General features: G+C 40.8%; 1 protein-coding gene and 1 long non-coding RNA gene across 2 annotated transcripts; one reads left to right on the plus strand and one right to left on the minus strand.

Annotated features, from left to right (window-relative positions):
* The first annotated feature begins 1,314 nt into the window (after window positions 1-1,314).
* Window positions 1,315-5,416, plus strand: LOC137168420 (uncharacterized). The gene is made up of 3 exons (XR_010924278.1): window positions 1,315-1,404; window positions 1,881-2,027; window positions 3,939-5,416. It is a non-coding gene; the product is annotated as an uncharacterized lncRNA (long non-coding RNA).
* Window positions 5,417-5,718: 302 nt separating this feature from the next.
* Window positions 5,719-23,991, minus strand: kank2 (KN motif and ankyrin repeat domains 2). The gene is made up of 13 exons (XM_067570969.1): window positions 23,884-23,991; window positions 17,530-17,620; window positions 14,329-14,411; window positions 12,670-14,013; window positions 12,039-12,239; window positions 11,846-11,954; window positions 10,596-11,234; window positions 10,379-10,466; window positions 9,696-9,915; window positions 8,570-8,712; window positions 8,113-8,313; window positions 7,920-8,018; window positions 5,719-7,301 (listed from the first exon to the last, which is right to left on the minus strand). The coding sequence occupies exons 3-13, from the start codon at window positions 14,363-14,365 to the stop codon at window positions 7,245-7,247; spliced, it is 3,138 nt and encodes a 1,045-aa protein (XP_067427070.1). The 5' UTR covers window positions 14,366-14,411; window positions 17,530-17,620; window positions 23,884-23,991; the 3' UTR covers window positions 5,719-7,244.
* Between the last annotated feature and the right edge of the window lie 2,883 nt (window positions 23,992-26,874).

The following is a 26,874-nucleotide window of genomic DNA, read 5'->3' on the forward strand; positions in this document are numbered from 1 at the left end:
TTCTTATTATAGCATAAATGTTGAGCTCACAATGTATACATTGCTTTCTTGAGATTATCATGGATTTTATCTCTTCATATCAATGATTTTTTTTTTAGCCTAATGTTTATTTTTCTTTACTTTCTAGGTTTTGTCCACCACAACCTGGTGGAATTTATAAAGACAAGTGTATACAAAGAGGAGAGATTTAAAGGAAACAACGAAAAGATAGATTTAACTGTTCATGTTCTGGAAAAGGATTCTGATGCTTATGAATTCATTCAAGATAGACTCAACAGTATAAACACCTCCAAAGATGCAAATTTTCTGACTGTGAATTCTGCAAGTCTGCAAGATCAGAAAGATGTATATTTCTTGTTTACATGCAAACACTCTGGAGAGTGCACGCCTCAAAGTTAAGGCCAAAGGATGTAAAGCCTATGTTTCCTTCAAAAAGAGGACAGACTGGCTTAACATCTAAATATTACTTTCAGATTGTTTCAATTTGAGCCAGAAAGATAACAGTGCTCATCAGTTTTGGCTGGTAGCAACCTGGCTAAATATTAGCTCACCTTTGCAAGCTAATGTTAGCTTCCTTTCATGGAAGAAAAATGCTAATCTAAAAAGCAAATATGCATTTTGATATCTTCATAATAATAAAGCTGTGGTAGCAGACTAGTGTAAACTAATAAGTAAATTTGAAAACTTTCATGTTGGATGTAGCACCTTCAAATTTGCGCCTCTTTGCCATTTTTCCCTCCCTTTTTTCTTTTTTTTAATTTAAACTTTGCAGGCATCGGCAGCAGGGCTCACCGTGATGACATCACAAAATGGTCTCAGGACAACAACCACTTGGCAAAATAAGGACGTGGGAGAAAGCTCATGGATGTATAAAGAGAAATGGATACAGGAAGAGCGCCAGGCTTTGAAGCCAATTTGACATAGCGGCCAAACCGTGTAATTACAACGTCACGTGATGCACACTGGCCCAAAAAGACTTTTTCCCATAGACTTACATTGTGAAAGAGACGTCTGTAAATCAGCGGATATTTTTTTCTGAGCGTCACAACCCCCGCGAAATGACTTGTCTCACTATCAGAATTAAATCCGTTTGGTCCGATCAAAAGCCTAGAAGAGCCGCATGACTGAATTGTTTTATTCCCATTCAAGTTAGCCGGAGGGCTAAACCGGAAGTAGCCGACTCGGCCAGCGAAAGTCACTAGTGCGCATGCTCTATGGGCCGCACAATGCGGAAGATCCGGGTACTTTCATACCAGGAAGTCGATTTTTTGGCTTCATGCGCCACTGAGCAACTTTCATAAGAATGAACGGGGCCCCGCCTCCGACGTTGTATCCAGTTCTCTTTATACGTCCATGAGAGAGCTGCACTCTGAGAAACTGCACATGTACCTTGATAATCTCAAGGTAATGCGTTATTGAACTGTTATGACCATTGTTATCTATATTCAAAAACAGCCCAGCCTTCATGTTGATGTTTTCTGCGTGAGTGTTGCAGCCACTAACTAACTGCCTGACCATAGTGGTTACTGGCCAGATAGTTCAAGCCTTTTATTATTGTTGGTGTATTTTTTGTTGTTATATAGAGGAAGGATAGGTCAGGTATTTATATATTAATAGCTCCACATAATATCTATTGTTGCCATTAAATGTAACAAATGTGGCTTTTGTTTGGTCACTTGAAACATAATAATGTTATAATGATAATAATAAGAGTTAAAATGTTACTGCCTATCCAGATGATGTTCAAACATTATGTTCAAAATTGCTTGACATTTAAAATTCTAATTTAATGTCATGTGTGCTATTGAACGGCTGAAAAAAAGCAGTTGTGTGGTAAAAATAGAGTTATCTACACTCACATGTGATGTGTCCATTTGCAGAGCGAAGGCATGCAGCTCGCTGAGGTTGAGAAGACCTGTAGTCAGGTGGTCCATATTGGTCACAGCATCAGCAACTCCAGACATCACAGATATTCTGTGCTGCTTCACTGGAGCAGAGCTGGGACACAGGTCCTTCCAGTGGGAGAAGTAAGTCTCGGTCTGCGGGTACACAATCAGCATTCAGGGTAAAACATGAGGAAGCAAATGAATATATAAATCAATCAGTCAACGTGGAAGTTGGTTATAACATTAAGTAATGGGTCATATTCACCTGGCCACAGCATCTTTGCTGATGTCCTCTGCCTTTCCAGACACTTCAGCCTAGAAGGCCCCAGACTGTGTCCTTATCCTTAGCGGTGAGACTCGTTACCTTGCCTTTGTTTGACTGTATATTGTGGTCGGCGCAAGCTGTTGCAGTTTTATGTCTGAAACAAAGCATGGCCACACCCAGGCCCACCTCCTAGATAGGCTGCATGAGGCACTGGGCTGCAGCATGCATAAGATAAGAAAACAAAACGCGACCTTAGAACAATAAGATTTTATCTGACGTTTTTTGGCAAAAATTAGTTATTCACATGGAACAGTTGGTAGCCATAATTACTGTTATTATTGGTGACTTAAGTTACTCTGACTACTTAAAAATAAGCAATTAAAGCCAAAATATTAATATGTAAGAATATGAGATACATTCAGGCTGCTAGTTGTTGATGCTAACACTAACCTGCTGCAAACTGGATTTGTGTCTGTTTAACATTACAACTTGAATTCTGCAGCAGACACAGTGATGACAGAAACATTCAGAGCTCAGACATTGACAGAGACCCCAGTTTGTCAAAACTGATGACCTAACTGTATATATATATATATATATATATATATATATATATATATATATATATATATATATATATATATATATATATATATATGTGTGTATATATATATATATATAGTACATTTGGGAGCAGAAAAAGATAAGAAAGATTCTGAAATGAAGAGCAATAGGCAGAGACAGCAGCAAAAACCAACAAAACAAATCAGAGAAAGGAGAGGAGATATCAGCAAAGTAATGGGGAAACATTTTTAAATGTTTTTTCTAATTGTCTTGAATTTTGTTGTTTGTAATACTTGATTAACTGTCAATGAAAACCAAATGTACCCTTCAGTACTCCCTTCAGTAGTTCAGACTTTGATTTTGTGTATTAAAACAAAAAAAATTCTAATCTGTCTACTTTTTCAAACAAAATCGTCACTTTCTGTGAGTCAGCAGATGAAAACTTATGATCCCAAAAGAAACGTGAGTTAGAGTTAGAAGGTTCTATCTGAAGATCACCTGATCATGAAAACCCCATTTAAAAAGTGGATAGGATTTTGATATTATATAGGAGAACTGTACTGTATATCAGCTTTGTTACCTAGGATGTCAAAACTTTGGACCTCAATAACTCAAAATCACTCAGAATGTAGATAAAACTATTCTAAGGCATTAAAAAATCTCCCACAATCATATTGACATTGACTAAGTTCAAATAACTCATAGAATCCAGTTTACAGTTCCTAAGACAGTCTAAATGTGCTCCTGTATCACGGGCAAGTCAACCAATCATTAGTTAACTGATTAATTTGTAATTCCAGGCAAAATTATACTACTACTACCACTGGCATATCAAAATATTTCAGATGTAGTTTTAAAGGAGCAGGTCAAAGCATAAGGCAGCTATATCTATATTTTAATTGCACAATCTTAATAATTGGACACTTTCAGAAATTATTCCAGAACAAAATGTTCAATCACAACCCACAACTAAAGAAATGAAGAACTAATATAATTTATATTTGTATCTGACTGCAATTATTGTTGGCAGACTTGAAAGACTAAAGCCTTTGCTCTGGTCAAAGCTTTCAAACATATAGCAGACATAATTTAAACAGATTTTAAAATCTAGGCTCTGTGACCAAGTACTTTTAATGGATTTGTTTATCAGTTGGAAACCTTTCCATTTGATGACTTATTCTTGTTTCTTGCCAAAACATGCTGTGTTTTCTTATCTAACCCAGCATACTGTAGCGGCAAGGGAGGATCCATTCAAGAGACACACAGATAAGTGTTTTTTTTTTTTCCAGTGTATAGTTCAGCTGATAGCCGCTAAAGTTGCAGGCAGCTGCCTTGCACGATAACATGTGGCTCATTCACAGAGAACTAATGTTGATACATCCGTCATTCTGTTGCTGTTGGCTTTACATTCTTGCAGTGCTCATAATCATAAACAAATCAGGCTGCTTTACCTGCTACCTTGGCAGATAAAGTGCATGTTTAAAAAGATATTAAAATGATAATTTAACACTTAGAGACACTGTCACACAGTTTGAAAACACGAATATTGAATGGATGGACAGGTCAGTGAGGAGGTCAGTCTGCTCAGGTGAACTCTTTGCCTCAAGAGAATTAAAAAAAGCCTGCTCATTTCTGATTGGCTGGTAGGTGTCCACTAAATGTTTTAGCTATGTTTCAAATATGTTCATGACAGCATTTTCATGGTGCTGACTTAAGGCACCGTATATACCGACATGCTATCTTACCGACTCCTCCCAAAGACAAGTAACTGTCTGAGAAAGCCAGCTGGCACAGTGGCAATGTTTTTCTTAGAGATTGTGAAAAGGGCAGACTTTCAAAATGTTATATATGATTGCATTGTTTCAAAGGAAAGTAGAGTATATGGCTGCCCATTGCCTGGCTGTTGCTGGTAAAAATGGCACAAGTAAAGCAAGAAGAAAATTAACTTTATATGCTGTGTAAACAAAAATCAGAGTGCAGTATCTTGGACCAAAAAAGAACATCAACATGCCAAGTTTTAAAAGCTCCACTCCACACTCTCCTCCACTTTATCAACATGGAGCCTACCCAACTCCTGCCAGCTACAGTGCCAAGTAGAAACAAACCTCATCATGAATCTGAAGACCTCTGAGCAGCTGATACTGTGGGTCATAGTCTCGCTCAAATAACAGGTGGCATTATAACCTTGATGTTAACAACCAGCAATGGGCTTGCAAGTCAATAGAGAAAACCAATGTGTCATGCTACATGGACCTTACCTTCAGAGAAGCACCTTCTTGTTTCAGATTTAAAGGTTTTTTTTTAACCAACATTGTTACTAATTTATTATACAATTATTATTATTATTATGCAAGCATAATTTAAATGTCTTGCTTTTACCCTCTTGTGAAAAGGAATTGGAAAGTGTGTTATTATATTATTCATTTTATGTATTTAGTATATATTATTTTTGTTGAAGGAGTCAATAGAAATAATACCAAAATACTGTCACAAGTGTTGACTACCACAAGACAAAGATCGTTAATAAACTACCAATAGAATATTAAAGACATTTCCTGTTGGGAGCATCATAAGAAAATACATTTTACATCATAATGCTGTTCAGATTGAAATGGATGAAATTGGGTTAAAATGTATAAATGGAATAAAACAAGCCACAGTTTGGAAAACTAAGGTGATTATGATGATACTGGTGGACCTTTAAATTAGTAACAGTTACAGTGCTCTGTGTTACATAATACCAGGCGTTTGATGTAGAGTAAAGGGCAAGAACCTACTCAACTGTTTGTGTTGGGGCTCCCTCTAGTGGACTTCTCCAAACATGCAATACCAAAGATGCATGACATGATGTTATTTCTCTCTGATAGACGGCTTGTTGTCATGAGCTTCGTCTCTTTATTAGAGCTTCCTATGATGTATTTTGGCCGATGTTAACTTCATTGATGGCAACTTACTGTAGATGCAAACAGTCATATTGTAGTAATAGTGAATAAAAACAATAGCAACAGTGTGGTCCACATTTATTAATTCAATGTTTTTCCAAAAGATGCACAAATTAGAATAGGAGGAACACAATCTAAAATTTTACATAATCCTTCATAAAACATAAACTAAAGCTGTGCGATTACATAAAGAAGTTGTGAGCTTAAAAATTTTAAATGTATAAAAAGATAGATACTTAAATTAAAAAAAATCAAAAGTTTATAAAAAATTCAATTGCTTAAAAGTGAATATGAAAGTTGTGAAAAAAATCTTTAAAAAGTAATAGAAATTTTTGACATCGATAGCCTATGCACTATGGTTCAAGAATTTTAATTTTAGGCATAATAACTACCGGTTTAAATTGACATATATTATTTTGATATTCATATTTTACATGGCATGTCCTTTTAAGACCCCAATAAGTCACTTTCTGATTTCCTGACAAATCTTACCAACGTGACCACGGCAGAGGTGGCTTCAGCAGTGCTTTCAGTCATTTCTCCACAGTCTGGTTGTACCTTCCTCTTCAAATCTTATAAGCACAAAATATTACAAATGCAGATACATCTAATCTTTAATCTTTCCTTACAACCATCTAAAATACCTTCACGTACAATATACAAAGACCATAGTACCGTAGCCTTCAGAGAATAATGTTGACCTCTCCCTCCTTTCCACAAAGATGCTAGGCTAGTGTTGTTGCTGATGCACCCACATAATATTATTACTACAATTTACAGTGTCACAGAGTTGATAGGGGTGATAAATCTTTGGGTTTATTTGGGGAAATGTGTTTAGCACCTAAAATAAATGTCTGTCCTCTGGTTAAAAAGGTGTAATATTTTGTCTGGGAAATAAAAATCATGGTCCTTGGAGGTCCTGAATTAAGTCAGAATAAAAAAATCAATATCAAAAATACTCTAGAGTAAATAAATCTTGTGTATAAATATTGATATACTGTTGAAGTGGAGTCTTATGTATTATATTTTTGCAGCACCAATGAGCCAGTTGATGCAATTGATCAAGGACACTTATCAATGAGAGGGGTGGCTTTTGTTATTCCAAATGACTGTGATGGTCGCACATAAAATGTTACTGTGTAACAGCTACTGTACACACTACAATGAAAACATATCACTCTATAAAGCAACTAGTATGAGATCCATATGAAATAAAACAAAATGTGTACAATAATGAACTGTATAATGTTATTTAGTGAACAAATTTGACTTGTAAGTGCCACTAGAAACAGTGTTGACAACTGGATTATTGCAAGACTGAACTAATATTTACACAGCTGACCTAGAGGTTCAGTTTTTCAGATTGTACCACATTAGAAAATGCACGTCTTCAACCACAAAGGCAATTAGAAACAGACCACCGTGTACAAAAAGCAATGGATAACAATGGTGCAAGCCAACGTGTAATTATCTGCACATTAAAATGTACTTAAATTATGGAGGGTGAAAACAAACACACACAAACTCAATGTTTCTGTTGCTGTGGATTGGCTGTAGAGCTGCAGTCAGCTGCAGAGGCAGTGGGATTTATTTTGTTTCGCTGGCAGGAGGAGAGGAACCCAAGAGAGGAGACTTCGGTGAAACCTAGACAAGGTTAAAAAAAAAAAAAAAGTATTTTAGTTGAGAACTTATATGTTTTTCATGGGTGTTGCGATGTTTTGGTGGCTCAGTTACTTGTATCCTAAGCTGGGACCAAGTATAGATATATGACTACACACATATTGTAGGAAAAATTAAGTCTAATATGAGAAATTTAAAGAAAAAAATCTTAAAGCTCAGATGTTGTTTTATGCTAGATGTATCATATATAATCAAATCTGTGATTTATGAGTAGTTAAAAAGTTTTTTGTGCTGAACTGCTACAATAAACAGTTTTGTTGTTCCTTCCTCTTCAATTAGTGAATCCATACATTTTCCAGAATAATCCTTAATTAAATTTGAAAATAATATTGTCTTAACAATCCATGGTACTTTACTAAAAGCTAACTTTCAATTCAAGTAGAAAGAGAATGAAACAGATAATGAGCAAGATTTATTTCATAATGTGCTATACACACAATGTAGTTTGACTGTGTGTATGTGTAGAGAGTGATGACTGTGACTCCTGAATGTGTTGATTTGACTGTTTATGATGTATGGAAATGCTACTGCTGGGAAATTACTGTGTATATGTGGGTTAGCGGCACTGATTAAAGTACTCACAGGGGAAGGAGGCTTCGCAAAGTTGAGGTGAGCATACAGAAGCACAGCAATGTCGTTCTGGCTGGCCTCCAGGGCGATGGACAGTGCTGTGCTGCCGTCCTGTAACAAAGAATGTGAGGATGATGGTAAGATGATGGGTTTCGGCTGGATTTGTTTGAAATAAAAAATAGGAAAAAGGATGAAAAATGCTTACGTTATCGGTGAGGGTGGCATCACAGCCTGGCACAGACAGTAGCTGACGCACAATGTCCACATGACCGTGTTCGCAGGCACACATGAGCGCCGTGGAGCCGTCATCATCACGGATGTTGACCTGTGCCCCACAGGACAGAAGGGCCCGCACCATGTCCCCCCGACCGTGGCTGACTGCTAGCATCAGCGCTGTCTGACCAGCCTACAAATATGCATTATTCAAAATTTTTAACCTCTTCAACATGAAAACCTAAGTTCAGAGCTAAGCTGCTTTCATGTAAACTGAATTTCTTTACATGCTGCAAACTGTCATGAGTCATGAGACACATTAAAGGAGCAGAACTATAAAAAAAACACCTCTAAATATTATTTGATCTGTGCATCCAGCTCTGAAATGGTTGTCTGAAATGGTTGTGTGTGGAGGTGCAGTAAGAACTAATGAGCAATAGAGGGCGCACCTGGCTGGCCTTGGCGTTGACGTCCCCTGTGCGCAGCAGCTGCAGGACAGTTTGAAGGTCACTGTCAGAATGGAAGGCAGCCAGAGCTGTGAGCATGATGGCTGTGTAGCCAGCCTTGTTCTGTTTGTCAGCGTTACACAGGCCTGTCAGGTAAATAGAGCAATCAGTGTGGCAGGGGACACAACAGCAGCACAAACAATGAGATGTATGATGTATTTGACAAATTCATCCAAAATCACGTCTTCTACTTTAAATTATGGCAAGGTGAGTCATTATATAGATATATATATATATATAATATAATAAGATATTGTAGTTGTCATGTTATGTCATGTCATATAGTTGTCATATCTAAATGAAAAATAAGTTATACCGAAATCTGCCACAACATAAAATCTGAAATTAGAGCCCGACCAATATATCGGTCAGCCGATATTATTATATTATATATTGGTATCGGTGTATGTATTGTCCGATATGTGCCAATATTTAGTTTTTTAAAGTTATGTAGGCAGCATTTTATATATATTTGATCCTTTTTCTTAATTCTAAAGATGAATATATACGTACATATGTTTTTTTGTCCTGTGTTTTTTTTTATTTTTAGTAATTTATAATCATTAAATTCCCTGTGAACTTTAATGTTTCAGTGCTCTGATGTAATTTTATAAAAAAGTTTGTTAAGCTGTAAAATATCATGCCTCCATTACATATCTTTGTCACAAATGTTTGATAACCACATTTGAGGGATCATTGCAAAAACTGCGTGTTTATGTATATATTCTGTATATACAAGATTATCGGCCAATATATCAATATCAGAATTTTTTACTCACTAATATTGGTATTGGCATCGACACCAAAAATCCAGTATCGGTCGGGCTCTATCTGAAATACCTGACGTGCATTTTGTAAAAATTATAGATTTTATTCCACGAAAACACTAAAAAACATTTGACACAATGGAATGTGACTTAAATGTTTCAGTAAATACTCTTAACTTATGGATGTTGACATGATGCTGGGACATTTATTGCCCCTATGACCCACCTCTATACTTAAATCATCCTTGTGTAATCTTGTCTCTCTTCACTTATTTATCCTCGCACACACAGACACAACTCACCGGTGTCCAGCAGCAGTTTCACCACGGGGAAGTTGGAGTGGGAGACGGTGTAGTGAAGCGCTGTATTGCCGTTGCCGTCTGCCATGTTGATCACAAACTCCAGCAGCTGAGGGGAGAGTGAGGCAAACGTATCCATATAGGCCTTGACAACAGCCGTGTCCGCTGCTTTGTGACAGGACACACGCAGCCACTCCTGCAGCACACTGGTGTAGGCTGCCCTCTGAGATCAGACATAATGAGGACACTTAGAGACACACTCGACAGACTGTGGGGTAAATCAAAGAGCACAGCTCACTGGCAAGACAATGGACCACGTTATTTTAAAAAGACTACTGAAAGATCAATGCAGACTTAACACATTGCAATTTTTTAGTAACTTAATATCTTAAATATCAGATTCAACAGCCATTTTTCCATTCATTCTTCTTCTGCACTCACAGTTTGGAGTTTGCTCTTATAGTGCTTGCAAAATACCTTAAAAAAATGCTGAAATATGTATTTATTTTGAGCCCCATTTATCACTAACAGTTAAATTATGTTTCCTTGACTTATTCAAAGCTGCTTGTAGTTGTCAGTGTGATTGCTTCTTATGAAAAAGGACACTATTGGGGTTTCCTGGAAAGTTGTATTGATACTGAGTGGATTATCCTGTTAAAATAAAGTGAATTAAAATGAACACATACTGCTCCTTGTTGGCTGAAGGCGTTGGGTTCTCCCAGGGCTTTCTGCAGAGTACTGAGAGCTGACTTCAGGCTGTCGCTCAGCTCCGGTCTGACAGACAGTGAGGTAACACAAAATCAGTCACTGATGCTCCTACACAGGCTTAATAGTATCAGACACAGTTACTCCTACACATTAACATCACCACTGTATCAGTCTGTTCACCATGAGTATGTTTACCTGACTTGTGTGGCAGAAGCTGTGGTAGTAGTGTCATTCGTGATGCTTTCAGCTGCTGGCTTGGACTCTGATTGGCTGGAGAGGATAGTTGTGTCTGACTGGATGGTGTACTGCTGTTTGGTAATGTCAGTGGTTTTAGTGACACACAGTGGTGCAGAACAGGCTACTGAGGACTTGGAGCTTTGTTCAGGAGTGGATTCAGTGCTGGATGATGTGGAGGTGATCTCCTGGGTGACTGTGTGCTTTTCCGATGATTGGCTGACAGTCTCTTTAGAGGCAGAAACGTTTGCTGGATGTGGTGGAGTCGGGATGGAGCCAGAGGCTGGTGGCTGTGAGGCACATTTTTGCACAACAGTGTCCATCGCTGGTGACATGGGGGCTTTGTCTGGCAGTGTTATGCCTACAGTTGCAGACTGGTTGGGACTCTGCTGCGAGTTTGGAATGACGGCTGGTAGTTTGACAGCAGTCTGCTGAGGTACGCTGTTGCTTTCTTGGGGCTGGGAGGCCTTGGTGTGGGTTATTTGCTGGTGCTGGACTGTAGACTCGGGTAATTTTTCTCTGGCTTCATGATATTCACTGGAGTCACTCCCCTCGTCCGAGCTCTCGCTGCTGCTATCGTCTGATGATGTAGACTCATAGCTGCAAGACAAGAACATGTTTCCATGTCAAAGAGCTCCAACAGTCACTGCAACTCACACACCATTAATACAAATGCAGGAAAGACCTTCCCACCCTAAATCTGTGATGGGACCCCCAAACAAAGCTGGCTTCAAGTTGAAACACAAAGGATTAAGAAATGATGATTATAAACTGAGCATTTTCTTTGTATTAGAGAGAAGGTTTACTGTAGCAATCTGCTTTTGACTTTAAATGTGCTTCTAAATCTAACTGCTAATTTAAAATATGAGAAGTTTTTTTTAGTTTTCATTATTTTTGCTTGTTATTTTGGTGTTTAAAAATATGGGAAAACATTGGTATTTATACTAAAAAAATAAATAATACAAAAATACAGTTAAAGGTTTTAAAGATTAGACCAATATCAATATTCATCATTTTGGGGGAAAAAAACAGCTCATTTTCCTATTTTTTTCTAACTTTCTGTTATTAGAAGCATTTTAACTGTGAACTGAAGTGAAAAGTTTCCACTTAGAGGAGGAAACACAACAACTTTTGGTTATGTGGGAACATTACACGTGGATTAAAATCAGTAAAAACCAATCTACACCTTTTAAAACATAAATGATACTTACCCTCCATTGACTCCAATGAACTGCAGGTTTTTCTTTGTAGAGGGGGAGCCCGGTTCACCCTCTGCTTTCCGCTTCATAATGGACCTCAAAGAGGATTGGGGAGATGAGGCTGGAAAACATAACATTTCTCAGATATAAATCAGTCCCTATCATGTAATTAAAACAAGTTTCTAACGATAGGTGGTCCACTTACCTGTCTTAGGTCCCTCGTGTGACTGGACAGCCTCTATGGTTGTTTCCAGGTGTGTCTCTCCTTCTTTTAAATGCACCAAACCAGTCTTATTGCCTACAGCGATGGCAGGATTAGCTACAGGTACAGAGGTGGACAGCTCGCTCTTTAGGACATCGCGTACCTGCTTGGAGCTGACCGCAATCGGCAACTCAACTGGAGCCTCTGGAAACAGAAAAAAAAAGAATTTCAAAATTTTCAGCCTTAACTAATCAAATAAAATACTTTATCCAACAATTTTCATAAAAAGTTGTTAAGACAGGTTCATATACACTGATTTCTCAGTTGATTTGTTGCACATGTACAATCTAATTAAATCTCATACATTAGTCCAGCTTTGTGAAAGTTAAAATGATTAGTTTCAGTGTCAGAAAGGTGTTCTGTGCGGTACTTTTTCTGGCTGCAGTTTGTATCAGTATCATATTGAAAAGTGTTTTTAATGTTTTGTCAACTCGCTTTTGCATACATGAGGGTCACAGAAAACATCAAGGACCTCTCTATATATTTGCCTCACAAGGGGCTGTTGCACTGGACTGCATTAGACTGTACAGGTGAAGTTAATAAACCATGTGTCGCTCGTCATGGTCATAGTTACCTTCAGTTTGTCCTCTGTGGTGGTCTTCCATGACTCCACCAGCTGGCTGAGGAGAGGGGGAGCTGCAGCTTACTGCTCGGAGCAGAGTGCCCACCTCCACCACAGTAGGCTGCTCCAGCGTGTACACTTGGATTCCCACAGTTCTCTGTTCCCTCTGTTGGGGCTGTTGTGTGAAACTGACCAGAGTCTGCAGGTTGCTGTCCTGTAGCTCCTGCCACCCCATGCTGGTGGCCATCACTGGGTGGTCTGCCTGAGGGGCCTTCCGGACTGCAGCCTGCCTCTCCTCCATCATCCTCTTTAGCTGGCTCTCAAGCAAACTCACTTGATTCTTAAGAGCCTCTGCCTCTGGCAGCAGCCCCAGATCCACCTCCCGAACCCCAACTCCCACCTGACGACTGCCCCTCTCGTCCTCTGGTCCCACTCCGATGGTGCGCACTTCCCGCTTTGCATCCGGTCGAGCTCCACCCACAATCACTGTGTCCTCAATCTCACATCCTGAGTCTTGTTTGGAGTTCTCAGGTGTGGTGGGAGACAGTGGCCCTGATGGCTTGTTGCTGCTCTTAGCTCCAGTGCTCACCTCTTCTTCAGGGATGTCAATGTACAACTCTCCTCGAGGGCGGCCTCGGCTAAAACCCAGAGAGTGGCCCAAAAACTTCTGACTCTTCAACTGGACGCTGAGCTGCCGTTTCTCCTCCTGCAGCACAGAGATTTTGACCTGGAGCACAGGGATGGTCTTTACCTGCTCCTCTAGCTCCTTTATCTTCCTGAGGGCTGCTGCCATCTGCTCCCTGACATGCTGCAAGTGGGCTGGGGTTGGGGTCACTGGGGTGGACAGGCCAGAACTCATGGGGGTAAAGGATCCGCTTCCACCCTGGGCCCGGTTGAAGCTGTTTGCACTGCTGATGGAAGTGTTAGAGCCTGCCATGCTGCTGTGCATACTGCCCAGGTTGGAGAATCTCCGCCCTTCTTTCTCCTCCTCCAGCTTCCTGCGCGCATCCATCAAGGTCTTCTCCACCCGCGCAGTGCTGAAGTTGGGCCTCTGCGACGTGTGGTAGCCTGGAGCACAGTAGGAGAAGGAGGAGTGCCGACTGTCCATGCTGGCATTTGAGCACAGAGACTCTGTGGAGGTCCACCAGGAGCCGGTGTAGCCATAACCACGGGGCAGGGAGCCATAACGCGGCCGGCGTTGGATAGGCACCTTCTTGATAGTGTTTCCTTTCTCTATGTCGTTTACATATTTGAGGAAGTCTAGGTCCAGACGGTAGCCATAGGGGGTCTCCACTGAGTAGGGTGCCTCCTGTTCCTTGCCGTGCAGGGAAGGGGGAGCAGGCGGGTTGAGTTTCCCTGAGGGGGAAGGAAATAAACTTTAAACAAACGGAAATCTGCGTCTAATCTTGGGCTCAGACTTTAGAAAATAGCATTACTGTTGGGCTACTGTGTATTTATGTATGTACTCTGGAAAAATCACCAAATTAGGTACAAAGAGGAATGGTGCAGTTCACTATTACCTGACCTTGTAAGTGTTGGGATATCACAACTGTTAAATACTTTTAAGTTGTCTGACAGTCAGAATCATACAAAAGGAACTAATTATCTTAAAAATAATTTGATTATTATGTTGAGTATTATTAGTATACAGTAAATAAACGGAAGCTGCACCTGGGAAGCCAGGGTCCATGTGCAGCACCTGAGCCATAATGAGCTTGTGGCTGCTATTCACACAATCACCCACCAACTCTCACCTGTAGAGAGACAGACACAAGTTCAATTTATAAATACGTGTTCAATATAAATATTAAAAGTGCAAAGGCTTTACTCACAGTAATAACAAGACAGGAGTTAATGCAATAAACCATTCCCATTTAAGTGATTTATTATGCTAACAGAACCCTGACAAGATCAGTAGTTGTATGGACATCTTATAAATTGTTTATAAACAGTAGATGTGAATATTCTACATATTAATCCAGTGATAAATCACTGCTCTTTCTGACCATATTGTTGTCTTTGTATGATGATCAAAAATTGTTGTCCTTTCACTGGTTCACTCTCCATTCCGGTCTAATTTTATCCGTTCATTTTTCAAGGCATTGTGGGTCACAGTCGATTGTGTGTTTGTTTCTGTTCTTAGCATTCAGAGACGAGGAGTTACAGGGGAAAGTTTCCTGGCAGCTACTTCGAGGACAGAGGTTTGAGACTGCCAGTTACAACCTTATTAGGAATCATCTGTGCACGCTAACTTTGCCTCTCAATTCAGGGTTTACAGACACTCTCTCCACTTTCTTTCTCTCACTTTCTTCACATCTTCCCCCCTCCTGTTTCTTCTCTAGTTGTCCTCCCTTTATGTCTTTCTGGTGCTTTCTCCCCCTCACAACGTCAGCTGATGATCAGGAGGTATCAGCCGGTCACTGTCTCTCTCATTCCCTCCGCATGCATTTGCTCATAACTTTAACACAAAAAGCACAGTGAATTACTGAGAACTTTAATACATTTTTCATACCAAAGGTAATGCATTTGACTCCTTATAAACAAAAGATTGTGCCTGTTCCTCCCACAGAGAGCAACACACTGCCAGCAATGATAGTAGAGCCGACAACGCCAATGCCTCTGAGTTTGTGTCTGCTTGGAAAAGATTAACTTTCTAGGTCATCAGTTTGTGGGAACTTGGGATGTAATATTTAAGCCATCCACGGCATTAGCCAGTTGAACATCATTATATTACTGAGACTTTAAGGAGCTAAGATCATAAGTTTGGGCGGCAAACCTCCACTTTGTTTTTTATTGCATACTCAGTTTGCTTCAGTTTAAGGCGTTTTTTTCTATTTCTTCAGCAAGATGTGAGTCTCTCTTCTCTAAGACGAGCTCTTTCTCTCTCTCTCTCACTCTCTCTCTCGCTATCTTGTGACTGTAGTCAGTGCTTGGTCGTTCGTGAAAAGTAGGGCACTTGGAAACACTGACTAAATTGACTTGGTATTTTTGAAGTCCTGTAGTCGGTTTAATGTCTCGATGTGATTCCCCTTATCTGTGCCCTTCATCACCCTCTCATACCAAGATTGCCACACACACCGTCAGGCATGAAAATGTGTATGCATACACGGACGCAGCCATTTTAACATTGGCAGAATTAAAAGTTCCCCTCATACCCTCGTGGTAAGGGAAGATTACAATGTTAAATTTAATTTGATAGGGTACCAACACCAAGCCAAAAATATTTGCGCTTACAATTGAGGAATTCAACAGATGTTCCAGATGTAAATTTTGCCTTGCATATATGCTTAACACTGGAGATTTGCAGAATGAAAAAAAGAAGCTGAAAAACAAAGATTCCCAAAAAGCAGAAGCAGACAAAATCTCTCTTTCATCACAGTCAAAAATGTTTTTACTTATCTGGAATAATTTCATTAAACATTAACACTCAAGAATCAAACCAGACTGTTCTGGCTCCATGCCTTCATCGGGCAGTGTCTGTTTATCTCCAGTATGGAATGAAAGTGTTAGATTGATTATGTGCTGCATGTTGTACAGGGTGGTCTGTGTATGACTACATGTGTGAGAAAATGAGAGCAGGGCAGAGAGAAAGGGAGTGGTTGGGAGTGAGAAAGCGTGTGCGTGTGAGAAACGGAGTGTGAGAGTGTGTGTGTGTGTGTGTGTGTGTATACAGGAGGGTGGAGGACAGCGCTGACAGGGGACAGTTGATGAGATATAATTAGAGTCTGCAGTTAAGCAACCAAACATCCCAGCCCAGCAGACACGGTGGCTGACATGTCCACTTGATTCAACTTCAAAAAAAACACACAAACGCAGTTTTCGACTCCTTCAGATTATATCTGCACACACAAACTCGCATTATTCTCTAGTTCAAATGTCTCTTCCCTGCTCCCTCTTTCCCCTAAAGCTTCTCCGGGTGCCATTCTTCCCACATCATCCCCACAAAACGCTCACGCCAACAGGCCTCCACATCTGCTTCTCCAACAGTGGCTCATTGGGTGTTTCAGATGTGCTAGCAAGTGTGTACATACTCCTCTGATTGTGTGTATGACCAGGGTGGAGTGGCTGACTTTCCTCCCTCTCTCTCTGCACTCAAACAGAGTTCCTTTGAGATGACATCTGAACAGAAACCAGTGTGCGCCCTTCCGAAGCACCACACCACCATTCTTCAGAAGACTTTACCCGGCCAGCCTCGTCCAGGACAAATGCCTTGCCCCCTTTACACCCCCCTACCTCCCCATACAGCTGCATACCACATTAACGGATGTTAACTTCGCCTGCTCTACCCCCCTCCATTCCCTGCCATTAAGATTAAGACAACCCTCGGGGGGTAAGATGCAGGTCACCCAGCACAAATTTCCAGTCTGTGGTATGTCCTGTAAGATTTCACGAGAATAACTGCAATACGCTGTAGCTTCTTTGACCTCTTGCAGTAACTACAAATATTTTGTTTTTGTTCATGCGGGGGAGCTTCAGGTTTACTCATTTATAACCAAACTCCTGCGTGGTAGTACCTAGAGGATTTGATTTACAGTATGTATACAGATCCCAGTGTCTTTGGTGTATCAGAGGATTGAGACCACCCTGAAAAGTCATTTAAAATGCCAGGCCTCATTTAGAGGTCAGCTCTCCCAAGTTTATCAAACTCATTGCTTCCATTCATTGAGTCACCTTATTATTATTGCCATTACAAAGGATTAGACCTCAGTATTGCTAAGTCAGAAATACCACTCTTCCCACCACCCAGAGAAGATCTTTATGGATTTTTCCACTGCATTACAGAGTGTCTCAGCCTTTGGTGATTGCTATTCTGCTCGAGCTTGGGAATGGTTTGTGAATTAGGAAAAGTGGGATTTATTTTCCGCTTCATACCAGCTGCTTGCACTGCAAGGACGGGATCTCTCCTCCCCAGTCTCCTTGCTCTCCCTTCCTTTTCTTACAGTCCTTTTCTTACAGTCAGCACCTGTGGGAAACAGGAATACAGGAAACTTGAACTTTGGCAGACACTGCTTTTGATTTGAACAGTTCTTAGTTAGAAAAATGTAAATCTCATGAAAATAAAAGAAGTGGGATTTAGACAAGTAGTCTTCGGGGGACATCAGTAAAACTCCATTAGAAGGTGTGTAGCACTGTTGACACAGAGATAAAAACAGACTTATGACAGGTTACAAAAGACTGGCCCCCGCAAGACTATAAACACAAGTTGCAAAGCCAGAAAAAACATTCCAAAACATTCCAGTGGTTTTGACTGACACGGCGGATGTGAACAATATACCCTCATGAGATGCCAATCACTCATCTGACCTCCTTGTAGATCAGCATTGATGGAGCTTCATCATAGCTGCTCTCCCAACTTTCAAGAAACGATTTCTCCTTCCCCAATCCTCTCTCTAATTCAAGGCTTTCTAATCAATTTAAGGCTGGGAGTCTCCCTGTCATGTGACTGGGCAACGTTTTCTGTTTTTTCCTGCCTCTGTGACTACTGCTAAATCCAAACGGCACACACGCCCTCCAGTTTTGTGGGAACAGCCGTCATCTTTCGCAGATCACCTTTAACGACTTAAGGCTGGACTGATTTCATGAGCCTTATAATGCATTCCCTTCATGGACAACACAGGCTTGAAGCTTGCGCTCTAACTACTGCGTGCATGTCCAACAGATAAGCTGCATGACTGTGTCTGCTGATTCTCATACTTTTGCTGAGACTGCTCAGAGCCCGGCTGCTGTGAAAGCGTGGTCGACATTTTGTCGGAGGGGCCTTGTAGCCTTGGAACAGTTTTGAGTGACCTTTGCATAATATCATAATAAGACCTGTTGTTGTTCAGTCCATTGTTTCATACTGTTGTCATGCCAATACCGCAGAGGGTGGAGTGGTAGGGGGAGAAACAGACCTTTTAGACTGGAACGACAGCCAAATCACAAAGAGCCATTCATTCAGCCCCTAGTTCCACAGCTGGTTCTAATATAAAGTGAGGAGGGGCATCTCAGAGAAAGACAGACAGACAGAAACAGTGTGTGTGTATGAGTGTGTGGCGAGAAAAAATGCCTCAAAACAAACAAACAGTTGATGAAGTGCTGTTGTGGACCCACACATTGACAGAAACTGGAAATACATGGAACAGGACTTGCAATAAGTGACTGGTATCTAGATCTAGAAGTGCACAAGGCTCCAAAAATGACCTATCTTGGCTATGTGTGCTCCTAATTATGAAAAACATTGAATGACATACATATGAATGCAAAATGAGACTTATAAATCAATGCTAAGAACTACTCTAAAAGGATAAGATGACCGATGTGTAGCCTTTAGTTATAACTCTGTTGGTGCAGATGGCAAATACTTGTGTAAGACAAATACCGAAGGTTAAAGAAGACAACTTGAACTCCCATCGACTCCCACACAGCACTCACAACTCACAGGTCCCTCAATACACCAACACTGTCCGTGGCCTTTAGACTCCCACAGATCAAAAAACACAGCTGTAGCTTTTAAGTTGATTTATTCAGGTAAGGGCACCAGTGATATGAAAGCTTTATGATTTAGCTGTTTTTAATTTGCCTATCTAGCCCACATGGTGATAAATCTCACGGTGTGATGATGAATTTCTGATTTATTATTCCCATAAACAGTTACAACATTTTGAGAGCAGTCTGTTGACATTTTCTAAAGTCTTAAGAGGCTGATTGTCACTCCGTTGCCAGTGCGTGCACCATTATCATCATACCAGGTTAACTGATGAAGCAGAACAGAGATGATATATGAGCCAATAGTCTGAGGCCTGATGAAGAAAGGGTTACAGGAAAGGGAGCTCCATCTTTCTATTCCCCGAGGATCCAGAAACAACCAAGTCACTTCCTCCCAGGCCAAGAGAAAAAGTAACAAGGAGAAGAAGAGTGTAAACGAGAAAGAAAGAAAGAAGCAGGGGTTAGAGAGAGAAAGCTGAGGAGAGTAGTACAGTATGAGGGAGGGTGGGCGATAAAGAGTGGGAATGTCAGTAAAGAAAGGCAAAACTGCAAGAGGAAGAAAAAAAAAAGAAAAGCTGCTGAGAGTTTTAGATGGAAACTTTGCGAATGAGAAGACCATGACTGCTCTCAGATTTGGACTCCATCAGTATGAATCACTGCAAATCCCGCCGCTGACACCAGAATGTACTCCTGTTAACGCAGGAAGAACGCCAGAAAGATCACATACAGGGTCACAAGAGCAACTCACAATGAGTAAATAAAGTTTCAAAGGACCTTTCCTCATAATCTTAAATGGCTCCGCCTAGAAGATTACCATCATTTGTGCATTCCACGCCTAAAAATAGAGCGACAATAGAGAATCCCTACGAGAAGCAGTACTTTGTCTAAACTAAATAAAGCTAATTGTTGTTCAGAGGGTTTTTTTTTCTCTGAGTAACAGGCCGCAAAGACCTTAATATAGACGTGCAGAAGAGTTTTAAATGTTACATAGAGATCGCAACACGAGACACTGCTGTTGATCTGCGTGCTGTAGGGATTTGTCTGTCCACTGAGACTTCTTTGTCCCTCTCATCACTCTGCGGCACAGATGGTTTCATTCAGTTGACTGGTCCTGAATTAATAATAAATGAGAAAAAAATTACATCCAATTGCTCCCCTGAACAGCTAAAGAATGCTAAATGTAAAGGCAACAACAGCCATTTGTCAGCAGGCATAATGTGGCTGAACGGTGTACGTCACTGCATGACAGACGGGGCCTTCACCATGTGCAACAAGGCCAGATGATCTCATATCAACATGACAACAGTGTGTTCTTGTGCTGTTGGTGGACGTGTTTTTTTTGACTAATTTGGCCTTTAAACTCAGTGAAAGTGAAATCAGTGAAATCGTAACCCAATGGGATTCCAGGACTTTCTGCCCTTTAGCAAAAATCCCTGTTTTTTACATTAAGGAGTGGTGGTATGGAGGAGCAGAAGGCGCTGGGCCAAGCAGTCTGGTGCTGGCTAGAGTACGGCCAAAGGGAGGGGCCGACCAGCTCACATTACTCCTGGAACAGGAGCAGAGTAAACACCCGCCGGTCTGCTATTGGTCATTGTGCTGACCTCCAACAGGAAACTGAGCAAGGGTGGGGCTGAGCGGCAAGGAGCAGCACCGGAAAAAAAAGACAAAAAAAAAGAAAGAAAAAAGAAAAGGGCATTTGGGAGAAAATTCCTGTGCAGTTGTGGAGGTGGGGATTAAGAATGATGCCGAGCAGAGAGGTTGTTTTGAGGAAACTCTGGGGTCTGCAGGGGAGGAAGACGAAGTCCAGACGGCAGTAAAGATGGGTGGTGTTGGGCGGTCAAAGCGGCGCTGGGGTTAAAAGCTCAGGTCGGGGTGTGTTGTCCTACTGAGCGGACGGACGGCACAGCAGAGCAGAGGAAGTAATCTAACTGCAGCGGTGATGTAGTTAAGTGGTTCCCTCTAAGGGATCTTATCAATTACTTCCTGATTCAATGAGAGCCGTTGGTCAAAATGCTCAGCGGACATAAAGACAACAAAAGAGGACAGGATAAACATCCATAACACTTAGCCTACAATTCCAACGTGTTTGTGTGTTTTACTGGATAGAACAGTCCATCTTGCTTTTCCGAGTGATTAATGTATTAAAGGGGATCAAGTCGGATTATTCAGGCAGATAATGAATTACTGTCCCTAGTACCTCAAAAGCCAGATTAGACCATATGCTCACTGAACACATTACTATAGTGGTTGCCCCAATCAATATACTTAAGTGAGAGTATATTAACCCTTATTGTCCATCCCAAATCTGGCTGATGCTACTTCTGCAATACTGGGCCGTATGCTTATCCCCACTCATTAAATAAATGAACCTTTTTGTCAAATCAGAAGGGGTATATTTATAGATTAATGGGCTGCTTAGGAGGATGGGAGAATGTGTAAAATGGCAGAACATTTGGGTTTTCTGATCTAAATAGGATACATGCAGACAAAATACAAAGAAAACACAATTTGACTGTGTGTATACATTGAGAAAGGCCCATTATATCACTTAAATTCGACTTATATCACTAACTTTCCTTGTTACAACTGATGAAAATCATCAATGCTGTGTATTAACAGAACAGATAATTCATTAGCTAGTAAAACTGTCCAACGTGGCTAATTAGTCGTAGACTTTAGACAGTGACAGACAGTCTCATGCAGGTTCAGGGTGTAATTTCATTAGCCTTGCTAAACCATTTAAATGCCCGGCGTGTGGCCCTGTGTGCAAATGGGGTTTATAACCCTGCATTCCACCACAGCACCCCTGGGTCCAAATGCTGTAATGAGACAATCACATTCCAGCCTGGAAAGAAAACCTGCTGAAGGAAACTCCAGCTGCAGACAAACCTGAGCAGATGGGATTCCAGGGGGTCCCCACGCAAAGGAGGAAGAGTCTGTTTTTCAATGTTATTACACTCACTAGAGCTCAAAACAATAAGGAAATATCCAGCTGACTGTTTAATAGGCACACCCAGCCAAGACTAATGCAACCTAATACAACAGCGCCGCAATAAATCCCACCTTCATGAAGGTTATAACTGTTTCAGAGGTGTTGATTCCACGTTTGTGGTCATTTTGGAGGCTACAGCGGTGGTATATTGAGAGGTTTGTGATATTTTGTCCATCCCATTTACTACATTGAGTGTAGACTAAATACTGGAGCCACAGACCACTACTCTGCCCATGTAACAACATGAATGACAGGACAGAAACCATTTGACCGGCCAGGCAGCTGCTACGATCTTTGGCTATTTGCTCGTAGGTGATTTAATACAGTGAGCAGCCCCATTACACAACAGCAGTACAGTGGAGTATTGTATAATACAGTGTACCAGGCTGATGACTACACTCCCCACATCCTGCCAAGTTCTGCGTGTCCTTCATCAAAACAACATCTGACGTGTTTACTGGTGAATCTGGACAGTGAACCACACATATGAGACATCCTGTCACATATCACATTACAAAGGGAAAAACATGAGCTACATGGTTGCCCCTTTTCCCCATTACACCCTCCGAATGGGTGTATTAAGGAAAATGAGTCAGGGTCATTAGTGTAGGTCAAGAAAAGCAAGCACCCCTTATTTTTTGCATTCAAGAAAGAGCCATACAAAAAGTTAAGTTTTAGGCTGGTTTACTCTCTTCTTTCCTTGTTGACATGCAACTCCATCAGACCTCCTCATCCATCTCCCGAGGACATAAACTACCCTCAGTTGACCACTGACCAGCTACAGGCGGCGAGACGAGCAGAATTTGAGGGCGAGAAGCGGAGACGACATGCTGATGAACATCTGGAAGTCATGAAAACTTGCAGAGTGCGCGGACCCACCCTCTCCCCGGAGTCTGCAGCTTTCACTGAGCTTTTCATTTTTTAAATGGAATTATCAAAAAAAAAAAGGGGTTAGATCGTTGCAAACAGATCACGCGGAAAAGTTTCATAATGAAGGACAAAAACAGAAAAATAACATCTAAATGTTTTTGCTCGTTCAGAAATAACATGGGGGGTGGGGGTGGGGATATTTGGATATGCAATATGTTATATACAGTATGCTGTAATCTCAAACTCCTGCTTCAAGCAATTAAAGACTAAAGTATGTCCCCTGTATGAGCCCTGCACGAAAATAACAATAGCTTCCAGCCTGTAGGCTATATGATGAATTTCACGTGGATACTGTATGGAAAATACCACAGCTTTTAAAGGGATAATCTCCCATATCATAATAACTCAACCCAATTAAATAGCATTAGGTCTCTGTCAACTCAGACTCCAGTAAACCAGACTCACTTTAAGCCTCTATGAGATTATTATTATTATTATTGTATTATAGACATTTTTCGCTCCTCGCCACCGCGCGGCGGGAGTGATGCTCTTAACAAAAAGGCACGGACTGGAGAAGCGAGCACGAGACTCAGTTACACTCTCCTCTAAGGGTAAAGACATACTAGAAGTAATAAGGAGCCCAATTAGTCAGAACATTAGGCAGTGATGTGAGTATAAGTGAGGTGATTTAGGAGGATAGAAGACCCGTTACTTCGCAGAGAGAGAGCACCGGGGGAATGGGCAGGACCGACGCTTCACAAAAGAAGTCACACTCCCGAGAAGGAGCCTCGTCTGAAGCGCTTTACATAGAATTTGACAGGGAGTCCGAGGCGTTTTTTTCTTAAGAAAAAACAACAACAAAAAACAGAGGAAATGTTAAAGTTATTTGCTGCTCTTACCTGCCCTCTGGAAATCCTTTCAGCCGACTCGGCCCAGGAGCGCTCACTGATAGAGAGACAAAAACACCGCAGCCGAGATGCTCCGCGCCCCCCTCCCGCTCATCTTAAAGGGCCAGCGGCCACGCGGGGATCTCCTGCACGGTCGTGTTTAGATGGTAACCCTAGATTTGGGAAACTCTCAAAATATTCTGGTCTCGCTGTTTTATGATGTGACAACGTTAATTTTAGGGTTTGGTTAGGTTTCGGCACAAAAACCACTTGGTTCTGGTTAGGGAAAGAACATGGTTTGGGTTAAAGGCGCAGTGTGTAGAATTTAGTAGCATCTGGCAAAACAGACTAGGCAGAAATGGAATATAATATTCATGAGTATGTGTTCATTGGTGTATAATCACCAGAAAATAAGAATCATTGTGTTTTTGTTATCTTACAATGAGCCCTTTAAGGAGTGGGGAAAACCCCAGGAAGAGCCATGGGCTTTCAAGGCAATTTGGCATAGTGGCCAGTCTGTGGAATTACAACTTCCCTCATTTTTGCCACCGCACACAATCATGAGAAAAGGAGCAACTGTAAACCATTTTTTTGAGTGTCGAAACCCCTGCAAAACAATTGGTTTCACTATCAGAATTTGATCCATTCAGTCTGATCACATTTCGAAAGTCTAGAAGAGCCGCATGATTGAATTGTTTGATCCCCGTTCGAGGTAGCCGGAGGGCTAAACCGGACCCATAGAGCACGCTCACTTGAGACGCAGTATGTTTCCATCCAGGTAATTTCTTTAAAGTCGGAAAGTGGATTTTTTGGCTTCATGCGCCACTGAGAAACTTTCATAGGAATGAACGGGTCCCCGCCTCCGACGTTGTACTCAGTTCTCTTTATACATCCATGGGGGCGGGTCCTCTTCCACAGACCCCGCCATGTTTCTACAGTAGCCTAGAATGGACAAACCAAACACTGGCTCTAAAGAGGGTCTTTCACATTTTTTCGCCAGTTTCGCAGCCACCATAGATTCTCCTATGTGCTTGGTATGAAGGCGTGAGGGTAAAGGGTTGCAATCTGCAACTTCACCGCTAGATGCCACTAAATCCTAAAGACTGGTCCTTTAAAATGATCACTTGAAACGTGGTGTGGGTTAAAGTTATTACTTCCTTGCAAATCGCGCAAGTTTCACATATCTAGGGTTACCTTCTAGACACAACCCTCCTACAGTACCTCAATCAGCAACAATTTTAATAACTGAATAATCTTTTTCATACATTTTCAACCCCCCCCCCCCCCCCCCCAAAAAAAAAAACTGTCATACATGATAGTAAACTGAATATCTTTGGAGTTTGGACTGTTGATCAGACAAAACAACATATTTGATGACATCACCATAAGCTCTAACATATTATAGCAGGGATTTTAAAATATTTTGCAACATTATAAAGACAAATCAATTAATCGAGAAAATAATAAGCAGATTAACCGATAATGAAAATAATTGTTAGTGGCAGCTCTACTTACAGGGGTTTTCAAAGGATCTAAATCCACCCAAAGATCCACAGTTCTCTATGGCCCAACAATGAAGAACCCTCATGAAAATCCAAAGACCTCCATTAACCTTCGATGTCTTTAAAGGCTGTTTAAGGACCTCTAGGAACCTTTAAGGATATTAAAGAACCTCCAAAGCACCTGTCCTTGGGACATCAATGACCTTATGGCTTTACAAGGAAGTCCAAGGACCTCCAAGGTACTTTACCTCAGTGAAAGGATGTCAAGTAAAGGCCTTAAAATACCAAGGAAGCATCTCAAGTACAAGGACTTTCAAGAACATTCAAGATTCTCCAAGTACAAATAAGGAACTCCAAGAATCTCCAAAAACATTTGAAGACCTGCACCTTCAAAGAAAAAAAAAGAGGGGAAAAGATTGCATACAGACACACAATTAAACATAAAATAAAATCCCACTTTTAATTGTTGCAACAACCGTATGCTTTAAATGAAGAACACCCACAAAATATCACAAGTACCATCCCAACTTAGAAGTGAAGATTTTGAGATATAACCTATATTCACAGTGATTTTTATTTGCATGCAGTTTCCCCACACCGTAGTTTGTGATGTTTTTGAAGCAAAGCCATTTTAAATCATATTTTCACCAAGGTGGATAAAGTTGACATGTAGCCTCCCATTCCTATATACATTATATATAATACACAAGAAGAGATTGAGTGATCTTGCTAACTGGAAGACCTCCAGTTCTCAGCTCTGATCGGCTGAGCCATTTCAAGTTGATGTAAAGTACCTGATTATGGACAAGGAGCCATTGGTTCTTGTAAATTAGACAAAACATTGCAGGCTGTAATGTGGATCACCTACTGCCACAGGATATTAGAGTAATGTTATGGAAAATGAAGGCAAGGAAGACATCTGGATCAAATAGATCTTTGCCTTGTCCTTATAACCACGTAACCTAAACTTTAGCGAATAGTGCAGGCCTGTGCGAATGCAGAAAGCGGTATGATGTAGCACAAGGATCAATGTACTGAGGATTTTAAGTGACAGGATTTTTTTGCTGCTAAGGACTACAGTGTGTGAACTAATCATTGAAATCACCATCACTTGCTCCCTCAGCTAGTTAATTGCAGGTAATTTATATTCACCACACAGGCATACCAGATGTTCCTGGTTAAAGTCCTTTGATTAAAAAGCCAGAAAATACCAAACATACAAAAAACGCTGGTGAGTCCGGCAGACCGGAACTGAAAACCACTTAAGTACTCTTGTAACTGAAGTGGGAACATTTAAATATTTTGAAAAATATGAATACATTTTTATAAGTACTGTATATCTCGGTATATTCATGAATGTTTATAAATATTTGCTTCTGACATTGACTCCTTAATCTTAGAATAAGACTTAAAACTCCGACTTTAATAAAAGAGTTTCAGTAAAGATAGATGGGAAGGTAGATGGGTCTGTTTTTTCATTTGTTTACCTATTTTTTTAAAT

This window comes from Thunnus thynnus, chromosome 17 (genome assembly GCF_963924715.1).
Source record: "Thunnus thynnus chromosome 17, fThuThy2.1, whole genome shotgun sequence".
In the NCBI taxonomy this organism is placed as follows: Eukaryota; Metazoa; Chordata; class Actinopteri; order Scombriformes; family Scombridae; genus Thunnus; species Thunnus thynnus.

What these genes read in the sequence shown, in the direction of transcription:
- kank2 (XM_067570969.1), bottom strand. Translation starts at nt 14,365, where the DNA reads ATGGCTCAGGTGCTGCACATGGACCCTGGCTTCCCAG. An exon ending in GCTTCTGCCACACAAGTCAG is followed by an intron (nt 10,467 to 10,595) that starts GTAAACATACTC and finishes ACTGTCTGTCAG; the next exon opens with ACCGGAGCTGAGCGACAGCC. An exon ending in TCAACGCCAAGGCCAGCCAG is followed by an intron (nt 8,314 to 8,569) that starts GTGCGCCCTCTA and finishes GCATATTTGTAG; the next exon opens with GCTGGTCAGACAGCGCTGAT.